General features: G+C 38.5%; 1 protein-coding gene across 4 annotated transcripts in view; it reads left to right on the forward strand.

Moving 5' to 3' along the window:
• limk1a (LIM domain kinase 1a) overlaps window positions 1–12,976 on the forward strand; it is an 83,753-nt gene that overhangs the window by 51,591 nt on the left and 19,186 nt on the right. Inside the window, exon 1 of one of the 4 annotated variants that reach the window (XM_077207527.1) lies at window positions 4,085–4,388. The exons of the other annotated variants lie outside the window; for them this stretch is intronic. Within the exon in view, the coding sequence (XP_077063642.1) occupies window positions 4,326–4,388 (63 nt within the window). The 5' untranslated portion in view covers window positions 4,085–4,325. Of the gene's footprint in view, window positions 1–4,084; window positions 4,389–12,976 lie in introns of those variants that run through there. 4 annotated transcript variants of the gene reach the window in all.

The raw sequence follows: 12,976 nt of genomic DNA on the forward strand, positions 1-12,976 counted from the left end.
ATAGTTACATTTATATTATTTTTTATAATTACGTATATCATGCATTTGCTTTTTCAATGTGCATGCTCATAACCCATTATACAGTGACTTATAAATGATCAAATATAAAATAGATCCAGAGACACTTGTTTGCTGTACCAATTAGTTATCAGTTATGTCTTTAATGGTGCTAATGTTTGCATTAGACGTCATTTAGATTTTTTTTAAATCTCCTCATCCATATCCATGGAATTGCTCATGAGTTTGAAATTATACTTTAAAAAATATTGTTGCAGTGTCTAGTATGTAACATTAAATAAATATATATATATATATATATATATATATATATATATATTTTTTTTTTTTCAACTGTTTGTATTAATGATTTCTGTGTTTTTTCCCATTTATTACAGGATTTATTGTTTATTAGTTACATTTACAAGTAAACAACTTAAAATGTATAATGATAACATCTTCATGATTTCTTAACATTTGATTTAGGAAAATTGCATCCGATGTTTTCATTTTACTTAAAGCCATCAATGATGCATTTATAGAGGTTAGTAACTGTATTATCACCCACAATAAGTATTTATAAGAACACAACACAGCTATTAATAACAATATATTCACTTATTTGACAGAAATAAATCTGATTCACTAAAAAGTCATTGCAACTACAATATAACATTATAGCAATGCATGCTGCGTCTTTATAAATACATTCATTGAACCATACAACTGACTGATTAATAACTATGAATCACTCTATAATGGATTATGGGCATGTGCATTGAAACTTATAAGTAATTATAAAAGATAATATCAATTTAACTGTAACTGTTCTTATAATGCAGTGTAGGTCTTAATGAGTCTTTATAAATATATCTATAGAGTTGTAATACTTATAAATAAGTAAAAATGGAGCTATAATTCATTATAAGCTTGGTCTTCATAGAAAGTGTTACCGGATATTTGTAGTGCTGCTTCTGCCAGCTCTTCCTGGAGGATCCCAAGGTGTTCCCAGGAGATGTAATCCCTCATCTTATGCCTGGTTCAGATTACAAAATTTTTTTGTCTGTTACGATAGTCACTGTGTCAGATTACGCGATTTTGACTCCTAAAATCTTGTCGCGTCGTGGACAAGAAACATGTCAGACTACACGTTGCTTTCCGACCAGTCATAGCGTGCCATCTCACACACACACACACATTCACTCGCACGCATATATACACACTCACTCACTCACACACACACACGACCATGACCGTAGGTGAGGGTCTGAACTACGAGTGTTTGGCCATATACGAGCTCCTCTCCCAGGCCTGGCTCAAAGACGGGCTGTATCCCTCTTTCTCTCTCTCCCCTGACCTCTCCGTAGGGGAAAGTGTTGGATCCCTCTTTCTCTCTCTCCCCTGACCTCTCCATAGGGGAAAGTGTTGGATCCCTCTTTCTCTCTCTCCCCTGACCTGTCCGTAGGGGAAAGTGTTGGATCCCTCTTTCTCTCTCTCCCCTGACCTCTCCGTAGGGGAAAGTGTTGGATCCCTCTTTCTCTCTCTCCCCTGACCTGTCCGTAGGGGAAAGTATTGGATCCCTCTTTCTCTCTCTCCCCTGACCTCTCCGTAGGGGAAAGTGCTGGATCCCTCCTTCTCTCTCTCCCCTGACCTCTCCGTAGGGGAAAGTGTTGGATCCCTCTTTCTCTTTCCCCCTGACCTCTCCGTAGAGGAAAGTGTTGGATCCCTCTTTCTCTCTCTCCCCTGACCTGTCCGTAGGGGAAAGTGTTGGATCCGTCTTTCTCTCTCTCCCCTGACCTCTCCGTAGGGGAAAGTGTTGGATCCCTCTTTCTCTCTCTCCCCTGACCGCTCCGTAGGGGAAAGTGTTGGATCCCTCTTTCTCTCTCTCCCCTGACCTCTGCGTAGGGGAAAGTGTTGGATCCCTCTTTCTCTCTCTCCCCTGACCTCTCCGTAGGGGAAAGTGTTGGATCCCTCTTTCTCTCTCTCCCCTGACCTCTCCGTAGGGGAAAGTGTTGGATCCCTCTTTCTCTCTCTCCCCTGACCTCTCCGTAGGGGAAAGTGTTGGATCCCTCTTTCTCTCTCTCCCCTGACCTCTCCGTAGGGGAAAGTGTTGGATCCCTCTTTCTCTCTCTCCCCTGACCTCTCCATAGGGGAAAGTGTTGGATCCCTTTTTCTCTTTCCCCCTGACCTCTCCGTAGGGGAAAGTGTTGGATCCCTCTTTCTCTCCCTCCCCTGACCTCTCCGTAGGGGAAAGTGTTGGATCCCTCTTTTCCTGGCCTTTCACCTGGGACCAATTTACCTATTGAGCCCCTGCTAGAAGCTGAAACTCCAGCCAACACAGCACTCGAACCCCTTCTGTAAACCATTTACTCTTTGTTGCGCAATAGACGATTAACGCTTTGTTTCCATTGCATGTTTCTTTCATAGAGAAGGCAATCCCAGAATGCACTGCAACTATCCCAATAAAATGTTTCTTCTGAGTTGTTTTCAGAATTGTTGATTGTAATAAATACATTCCCTTAAATAATTATAATGTATTGATAAGAATTGTTATATCTAATTACTAAACAATCCAATACTAGTATACCAATACTGTGCCTTTTAGAGCATTGAGTGAGTGACCGTCAATAATGTTTCTGCCCGTGAAGAGCGTTTCAAATCATTGACTTCATCTGGGTTACAAGCTCCTGTACTATAGTCTGGTTCTCTGTCGCGAGTGGGGTTCTGTAATGAAATCACTCTCACACAGTCTCACACATGACACTGAGACGCGTCCCACATGGTTATTCTGTGGAAAACCCTCCTCCCACCGCATTCACACACAACAGGCCTGTGTTATCGCGTTCACAGACTCTGTCCCATAAGCCATTGCTCGATGTCATCGGCTTCTTGTGTTTATTGGTTTCTTTCTGTGAGCTCAGTGACTAACATGTCTGTCTGGATCTGTATTTGTTCACTCCCGGCGACTGCTGTTTTGGACCCCCTTGCTAGTTTCATTGCCATGACTAATTTCAGCCGTTTGTTATGAAAACTCAAGTGTCAAATGTGTGTGTTGTTCAGTTTTGAGTGGTGTCGTGTCTACCCTCGTGTCTTCTCACAGAACAGATATTCTCCAGAATTAGGGTCTGCTTATGGGGAATTCACTGGGTTTCTCCTGCTTTCCTTTGGCCTGTACAAGCCTTCTAATTTTTCATATCTTAATGAAAATAAGACTGAGGTTGTAGTGTTCGGCCCCAGAGGAACCAGGGGCGCAGCAGAGTTACATTTCAGCCCACTTTCAAAATATGTTAAAGAACGTGTTAAAAACTTGGGTGTTTATATTGATAGCTCCCTGAAGCTGAATGCACAGATAAATCATGTGGTAAGGACAAGTTTCTTTCATTTGAGAAACTTGGCTAAGATTAAATCATGTCTGACGTATAATACCCTTGATATTGCAATTCGTGCTCTTATATCGTCAAGACTTGATTATTGTAACTCTTTATATAAGGGTATTAGTCACGCATCCATTCTACGGCTGCAAAAGGTTCAAAACGCGGCAGCGAGATTTTTATTGAATATTAAAAAAACGTGAACACATCACTCCATCTTTGATCTCTCTACATTGGCTCCCTGTACAATATAGGATTGATTTTAAACTTCTTTTATTGGTGTATAAATCACTCCATGACCTTACACTGACTTATTTATCAGCTCTTATAATGAACACTCTGTACATGTTTTTAAAGTACAACTTAATACATATGTGTTTGCCATGGCCAGGTGCTTTTGATGGATTTTTTTTTTTTAATGATTTTATTTTGTTTTATTCTATTACTATTGTAGTATTTTTTTTACTTTTGCAGTGATGATGTAAAGCACATTGGTCAACTTGTGTTGTTTTAATAGTGCTATATAAATAAAGGTGACATTGACATTAACATTAACATAGTCTCGACCCACAATGTTGAGATCTGACTGATACCGACAGTTTCAGTCTGATTCGCTGGAGATTTCAGTTGTCACATGCTACCGTCATCCATATTTACATGGTTGGTGGCATCAGTAGTATTTGAGCTTTCCTTTTGGTGTACAGCTGAAGATTTAAGCCTGCTTTCCCTGGAAGAGGTTGTGTGTATGTCAGTGGGAGGGTTGGGTCGAGTGGGGGAGGTGTGTGTGTGTGTGTCGCTCGACAGGAAGTGAAGTCACGCACTCAGTGAGTGAGTGAGCGGGCGAGAGACAGAGGGAGTAACAGTGGTTTCTGGGATGAGCTCAGCGTTGGGCGTGTGGCTGTGTTGTGTTTCTGTGCCGACTCCGCTAGAATGATCTGCACGCTGTAGCTGCCGGTCATGTTCAGCGATGTGTTTTACTGGAGCTTCTGCTGTCTCAAACCCTGGAAGAGAGAGAAGAAGGTAAGCTTCTCTCTCTCTCTCTCTCTCTCTCTCTCGTGCTGATGGGACTTCACACACTTTACACAGCCTTCATGTGTCACATGGAATAGATTTCATTCATTTTCAGCTTAGATGATTTGTTACATGTTTTATTTGATTCATTATCATTTAAAAGGAATTCAGATGCTGATGGATTTACAGAACATTATAATTTAAACATATTCTAGCATGTGTGTAGATGCAGGTGTAAAGTTTATTGAATCTGGATGTTTACAGGCATGAAAATTATATCAATTCAGTTCACATTTATTTGTATAGCGCTTTTCACAATACACATTGTTTCAAAAGCAGATTTACAGAAAATACATGAGTCCACATTACAGTTTAGACTGATCTGTTATCAGAGGTAACTTCAGAAATGTACATATACAAAATCACAGTTTGCTAATAATGTATTAATTTAAACAATGTAATGTTTAAGGCAGAAACAATGAGCACATTGAAGTAATGAATACTTGTTTGTTAACAAATGATTATGACATTTAGAATAATGTGGCATCACAACATCATAATTGTACAGTCGACCTCGTTTCCAAATGGTCATTCTCACATTATTTGATTCATTCTCATTGACTCTTCTGGCATCATATGATATGGGCAATTATGACCTAAAACGATCATTCTTTATTATTATTATCATTATTATGATGAATTTACATGTAATTGTCCCCTAGCAGTAGATTATCTTTGGATCACATCCCTGACTAGTCAACCAGGTCATGTTTGGCATCACGTCCCAGTCTGTGTGTGCCACTGAAGTGTGTGTGTGTGTGTGTGTGTGTGTGTGTGTGTGTGTGTGTGTGTGTGTGTGTGTGTGTGTGTGTGTGTGTGTGTGTGTGTGTGTGTGTGTGTACAGATGCGGATGTTGCAGCACTGGGACACACTCACATGGAGATGTGCTCATCTATATTGACATGTATTCATGTAGCAGAGACTTTGACCCAGTAAAAGGGCTTTTAATCAGTAGAACATGCTCATGAGAATCAAAGCCATGAACTTAGCATGCACTCAAAAAAATAAGGTGTTGAACGAACTTAATTAAATTAAAAAGGAAAGCTTTTCCACGACAATGAATTAGATTTTTCCAACAAAATCTAATTTGTTTGAAATTATTTGTTGTAATCTTGTTGTATGAACTTAAACTAATTTAGTCATTCCTGCTAGATAAAGTTTTGTCAGGTTGACTATATTTAATTTTTGCCCTGCCTAAAATCACCAACATTATAATTTGGCTAATTTGACTCTACAGTTATTTCCAATGATAGGAGCTACTAGTGTTCAGTTTAATTAAAAACACTTTTTTACAGAGTAATATTGAATATTACTTATGCAGGTCTGCAAATGAGGTTTAATGCATGTATAGAGTATATTGAGTGCCCACAGCCCTAAACTAAACACAGTCACCACTCTTCTGCATAATGGTAACCACAAAATTCAAAAACATTACAGAAAGTCTTCTAAGTTTCTAACATTACTGAATATTAAACATTAACATTAACTAACAACATCTTTCCATTTACAGAAAAACACATAAAATAACACTTTAATCCCTAAATTTACCCTCCTAATGCAGTCCCTTGCAAAGCATGCTGGGAACTACATATCCACTTCCCAGTTAGTTGTCAACAAAAATGATTCATGTAGTTCTCTCACAAATTAATTAAGTAAACTTCAGTTTTAAATATATTAGGTTGATTGAACAAAATTAAATTAAGTTGTGACAAAATATTAAACAATTGTGTTACTCTTGCTTATTTTAATTAATTAAATTTAACAAGAGGCAAAAGTTATTTTTTGGAGTGTGGCTTGTGCTTTATTGAATCTACGCCTTCTGGTACTCTTGAATTTGTGAGATATATCGCTATCCAGGGTAGACGCTGTGTTATTTAATGGAGTAAAGTTTAAAACAGGCTGTGGAAACACACACACACAGTAGGTTTAACAGGTTAAATGCTTCATTATCCTTTAGATGAATGAATGAATAGATGTGCATGAGGTACAGAAGTGCAGTGTGTTTGATAGTGTGTGCTGTGAAGGTCAAGGGCAGTTTTCACATGGAGCTGTATACTGTACGTCAGTCAGTCATTATTGAATACAGAAAAACTTCCTGCCCATCATCGGGGGTTTGTGAGTGTGGAGATGTCCCAGAAGGGTTTCTGAGCATCAGGTGCCATGATGAGTGTTTGGTTTCTAGAGCTGTGTTCAGATGGTGTGTGTCTGTGCACTGAATGACAGTGTTTCAGACTCTAGAGATGTCATTCGTGAAAGTGTGTGTTGCTGAATGAATGAACGGCAGACAGAAGGAAGTAAAAGTGTGACTGGAAGATGGTGAATTCCAGTCTTACCTTTATTTAAATATCACTTTGGAAATCACTGGTCGACCCAGTTGTTGCCAAACATAGAAACACAGGCAACATGGCTCAAGATGTGGTTTTTCATTCTTTTTTATTGTGAGCTGTAATATTTAGAGTGGAGGATGAGTCATTGTGTGGACACATATGACATAAGAGCATATGTACAGTATGTCATATTCAAAAGTGGTATCAAACTGGGAATATACCCAGAACAAGGTTGTCTTCCACAGTAGTTCATGTAGTTTAGTAGAAACATGTACACTAGTGACCAAATGTAATGACCGGATTCGGAAGAGATATTTCTTTTTAATGACCCTACAAGTTCGATTAAAACACCAAAATAATGTATGTAGAAAATTTTTTTTTTTTAAATATATATATATACTACTGTACAAAAAGTTTGATCTGTAAGATTTTTAATGTTTTTAAAATAAGTCTCTTCTGCTCACCAAGGCTGCATTCATTTGATTAAAAATAAAAAACAAACAGTAATATTGTGAAATATTATTACAATTTAAAATTACTGTTTTCTATTTGAATATATTTTAAAATATCATTTATTTTGTAAAGACAAAGCTGAATTTTCAGCATCATTACTCCAGTCTTCAGTGTCACATGATCCTTCAGAAATCAGTATAATATGATGATTTGCTGCTCAAGAAACGTTTATTATTATAATTATCAATGTTGAAAACAATTATGTACATTTTTTCAGGATTCTTTGATGAATAGCATTTATCTGAAATAGAAAGCTTTTGTAACATTATAAACTACCATTAAAAAGTTTAATACTTTTATTTAGCAAGGATGCATTACATTGATCAAAAGTGACAGTAAAGAAATGCATAATGTTACAAAAGCTTTCTATTTCTAAAATCTCAGAGGAAATAAAGCATACATTGACTACAACATAATCAGTTATTAATATTTATTTGGTTCTCTTTTGTTTTTGCATGTGTTCATAATGTTTATGACAGCATGGCAAAAAATGATTTTGGCATGTTTCATTGCATTACCATAAATAAAAATAAAAATTGACTCCAAGCACAACTATGCAATATGCTGACAAAAAATAATATTTGAATAAAGGGTGAACATGTCAATTTTCCTAGGCCGGACATCTTATGTCTCAAGCGTCCGTCCAGCCCAGCACCGACACAACAGAGGAACAGGACAACTTACAAATGCATTTTTACATTAAAACTTGTTGCTGCTTACACAGTAATAACATGGAAGATGTGTTTTCCTACTGGAGCTTTCAGATTTGTTTAAATGTCTGTAATCTGATTGAAAGTCGATGTCAGGCAACTGTTGATGTCATTATTAACACATGCTAATGAGGGACTCTACAGGCCCGTTTTGTTAAAGATCATGTTAAGACATTTTTATAGATCTCTTGATTGGAAAGCGTTGTTTGCAGTGTATCTTGAGATGTTTTCTCCGTGGCAGCGGATGTGCTGTGTATTTTCAGACGTGTCAGTGGTCTGTCAGCTCTGTTTTCCGTGTCGGTGGAGAGTCTGTGTAAATTAAGCGACTGAAATGAGGAAGCAGTGGGCAATCCGTGACATCACTGTGATGTCGTCACATTTCCCCCGTCTTAGGTGTCGTTCACACATAACATCTCACTTTTGTCAAACACAAAAGATTCCAAGAAATGGAAAGACCTATTTAGTACACATCTTTTAAGATCATGTCGTCACATTTGTTTCCTATTTGAAAAACACCAAGAAACAGTTGCAGATGAAGGTAAACAAAAGGTGGCGTTAAAATATGGCTGTGCAATGACGTTTCTTCAAAAGTTATTTGATCACTATGTTTCATAATACATAATACATGAATCCTGTATTATTTGTAGTATTATTATAAAGAATAGATTATAATTGTAAAAACTGATTTCATACATCCACTAAATCACCAGCTGATTCAAATATACAGTATACAGACTCTTGATATCACTTTAACATGGGGTGTCATAAGTATTATCACACTTTTTGGGGCCATTGTATGAAAGCAAGTTCCTTATGAGCTGTAGACAAGCCTGTCTGACCTTCTGTCTTTCTTTCTCAGTGGGATGATCACTAAAGCATTTGTGCAGGTAAACTAGACCGTATTAGATCAACTCCAGCTAGTTTGAGACTAGATTCACATCCTGGTGTGTTTCAAAGGTCACTCTTCATTTATATGGAGGTCAATGCAAATGAAAGTTCCATCTAGGAATATAAATATAATTTTTCATATTAGACATTTGGCTCAGTACAAAGGAATGAAGCAGAGAAACATGAGACATGTTAAGTCATTTATCTGGTTTCTCACTTGTCTTCAACACTTACACTGATGGCTCTGAACTAAAACAGAATGAATGAGTGTATTGATCGAATAATGTGTTCAGGACCCCTGAAGACTTTGAGTTCATCCTTTTATGAATCATAACCATAATCAGAAAGCACTTTATTGCCAAGTATGCTTGTACACACAATGAATTTACCTTATTTAAATTTCCAGTACACGCATATAAATCTAACAAGACACATAATAATATTCAAGAATAAAAAATATTAAGAATAAAAAATATTAAAAAGTATAAAGACACAGATATGTTATGTAGATAATAAGTAATAGATCATGATAGAAATAGATGATAGAAAGTGAGTCACCATCAGGGCACATGAAGCTCTCGAGCGAGTGTTGAACATCTGGAGAGCGTATAAAGCGTGTCTGATCTCAGTGTTTCTGTGTTGAACATCTGGAGAGTGTATAAAGCGTGTCTGATCTCAGTGTTTCTGTGTTGAACATCTGGAGAGTGTATAAAGCGTGTCTGATCTCAGTGTTTCTGTGTTGAACATCTGGAGAGCGTATAAAGCGTGTCTGATCTCAGTGTTTCTGTGTTGAACATCTGGAGAGTGTATAAAGCGTGTCTGATCTCAGTTTTTCTGTGTTGAACAACTGGAGAGCGTATAAAGCGTGTCTGATCTCAGTGTTTCTGTGTTGAACATCTGGAGAGTGTATAAAGCGTTTCTGATCTCAGTGTTTCTGTGTTGAACATCTGGAGAGTTTATAAAGAGTGTCTGATCTCAGTGTTTCTGTGTTGAACATCTGGAGAGTGTATAAAGTGTGTCTGATCTCAGTGTTTCTGTGTTGAACATCTGGAGAGTGTATAAAGTGTGTCTGATCTCAGTGTTTCTGTGTTGAACATCTGGAGAGTGTATAAAGCGTGTCTGATCTCAGTGTTTCTGTGTTGAACATCTGGAGAGCGTATAAAGCGTGTCTGATCTCAGTGTTTCTGTTGAACATCTGGAGAGTGCATAAAGCGTGTCTGATCTCAGTGTTTCTGTGTTGAACATCTGGAGAGTGTATAAAGTGTGTCTGATCTCAGTGTTTCTGTGTTGAACATCTGGAGAGTGTATAAAGCGTGTCTGATCTCAGTGTTTCTGTGTTGAACATCTGGAGAGTGTATAAAGCGTGTCTGATCTCAGTGTTTCTGTGTTGAACATCTGGAGAGTGTATAAAGTGTGTCTGATCTCAGTTTTTCTGTGTTGAACATCTGGAGAGTGTATAAAGCGTGTCTGATCTGTGTTTCTGTGTTGAACATCTGGAGAGCGTATAAAACGTGTCTGATCTCAGTGTTTCTGTGTTGAACATCTGGAGAGCGTATAAAGCGTGTCTGATCTCAGTGTTTCTGTGTTGAACATCTGGAGAGCGTATAAAGCGTGTCTGATCTCAGTGTTTCTGTGTTGAACATCTGGAGAGTGTATAAAGCGTGTCTGATCTCAGTGTTTCTGTGTTGAACATCTGGAGAGTGTATAAAGTGTGTCTGATCTCAGTGTTTCTGTGTTGAACATCTGGAGAGCGTATAAAGCGTGTCTGATCTCAGTGTTTCTGTGTTGAACATCTGGAGAGTGCATAAAGCGTGTCTGATCTCAGTGTTTCTGTGTTGAACATCTGGAGAGTGTATAAAGGGTGTCTGATCTCAGTGTTTCTGTGTTGGACATCTGGAGAGTGTATAAAGCGTGTCGGATCTCAGTGTTTCTTTGTTGAACACTTAGAGAGTGCATAAAGCGTGTCTGATCTCAGTGTTTCTGTGTTCAACATCTGGAGAGTGTATAAAGCGTGTCTGATCTCAGTGTTTCTGTGTTGAACATCTGGAGAGTGTATAAAGCGTGTCTGATCTCAGTGTTTCTGTGTTGAACATCTGGAGAGTGTATAAAGCGTGTCTGATCTCAGTGTTTCTGTGTTGAACATCTGGAGAGTGTATAAAGCGTGTCTGATCTCAGTGTTTCTGTGTTGAACATCTGGAGAGCGTATAAAGCGTGTCTGATCTCAGTGTTTCTGTGTTGAACATCTGGAGAGTGTATAAAGTGTGTCTGATCTGTGTTTCTGTGTTGAACATCTGGAGAGTGTATAAAGCGTGTCTAATCTCAGTGTTTCTGTGTTGAACATCTGGAGAGTGTATAAAGCGTGTCTGATCTCAGTGTTTCTGTGTTGAACATCTGGAGAGTGTATAAAGTGTGTCTGATCTCAGTGTTTCTGTGTTGAACATCTGGAGAGTGTATAAAGTGTGTCTGATCTCAGTGTTTCTGTGTTGAACATCTGGAGAGCGTATAAAGTGTGTCTGATCTCAGTGTTTCTGTGTTGAAGATCTGGAGAGTGTATAAAGTGTGTCTGATCTCAGTGTTTCTGTGTTGAACATCTGGAGAGTGTATAAAGTGTGTCTGATCTCAGTGTTTCTGTGTTGAACATCTGGAGAGCGTATAAAGCGTGTCTGATCTCAGTGTTTCTGTGTTGAACATCTGGAGAGCGTATAAAGTGTGTCTGATCTCAGTGTTTCTGTGTTGAACATCTGGAGAGTGTATAAAGTGTGTCTGATCTTAGTGTTTCTGTGTTGAACATCTGGAGAGCGTATAAAGCGTGTCTGATCTCAGTGTTTCTGTGTTGAACATCTGGAGAGCGTATAAAGCGTGTCTGATCTGTGTTTCTGTGTTGAACATCTGGAGAGTGTATAAAGTGTGTCTGATCTCTGTGTTTCTGTGTTGAACATCTGGAGAGTGTATAAAGTGTGTCTGATCTCAGTGTTTCTGTGTTGAACATCTGGAGAGCGTATAAAGTGTGTCTGATCTCAGTGTTTCTGTGTTGAACATCTGGAGAGCGTATAAAGCGTGTCTGATCTGTGTTTCTGTGTTGAACATCTGGAGAGCGTATAAAACGTGTCTGATCTCAATGTTTCTGTGTTGAACATCTGGAGAGCGTATAAAGCGTGTCTGATCTGTGTTTCTGTGTTGAACATCTGGAGAGTGTATAAAGTGTGTCTGATCTCTGTGTTTCTGTGTTGAACATCTGGAGAGTGTATAAAGTGTGTCTGATCTCAGTGTTTCTGTGTTGAACATCTGGAGAGCGTATAAAGCGTCTCTAATCTCAGTGTTTCTGTGTTGAACATCTGGAGAGTGCATAAAGCGTGTCTGATCTCAGTGTTTCTGTGTTGAACATCTGGAGAGTGTATAAAGCGTCTCTAATCTCAGTGTTTCTGTGTTGAACATCTGGAGAGCGTATAAAGCGTCTCTAATCTCAGTGTTTCTGTGTTGAACATCTGGAGAGCGTATAAAGTGTGTCTGATCTCAGTGTTTCTGTGTTGAACATCTGGAGAGTGCATAAAGCGTGTCTGATCTCAGTGTTTCTGTGTTGAACATCTGGAGAGTGCATAAAGCGTGTCTGATCTCAGTGTTTCTGTGTTGAACATCTGGAGAGTGTATAAAGTGTGTCTGATCTCAGTGTTTCTGTGTTCAACATCTGGAGAGTGTATAAAGCGTTTCTGATCTCAGTGTTTCTGTGTTGAACATCTGGAGAGTGTATAAAGCGTGTCTGATCTCAGTGTTTCTGTGTTGAACATCTGGAGAGCGTATAAAGCGTGTCTGATCTCAGTGTTTCTGTGTTGAACATCTGCAGAGTGCATAAAGCATGTCTGATCTCAGTGTTTCTGTGTTGAACATCTGGAGAGCGTATAAAGCGTGTCTGATCTCAGTGTTTCTGTTGAACATCTGGAGAGTGCATAAAGCGTGTCTGATCTCAGTGTTTCTGTGTTGAACATCTGGAGAGTGTATAAAGCGTGTCTGATCTCAGTGTTTCTGTGTTGAACATCTGGAGAGTGTATAAAGCGTGTCTGATCTCAGTGTTTCTGTGTTGAACATCTGGAGAGCGTATAAA

Source organism: Siphateles boraxobius, unplaced genomic scaffold (assembly GCF_051911475.1).
Source record: "Siphateles boraxobius isolate OS27281-9 unplaced genomic scaffold, OSU_SipBor_1 6, whole genome shotgun sequence".
Taxonomy (NCBI): domain Eukaryota; kingdom Metazoa; phylum Chordata; class Actinopteri; order Cypriniformes; family Leuciscidae; genus Siphateles; species Siphateles boraxobius.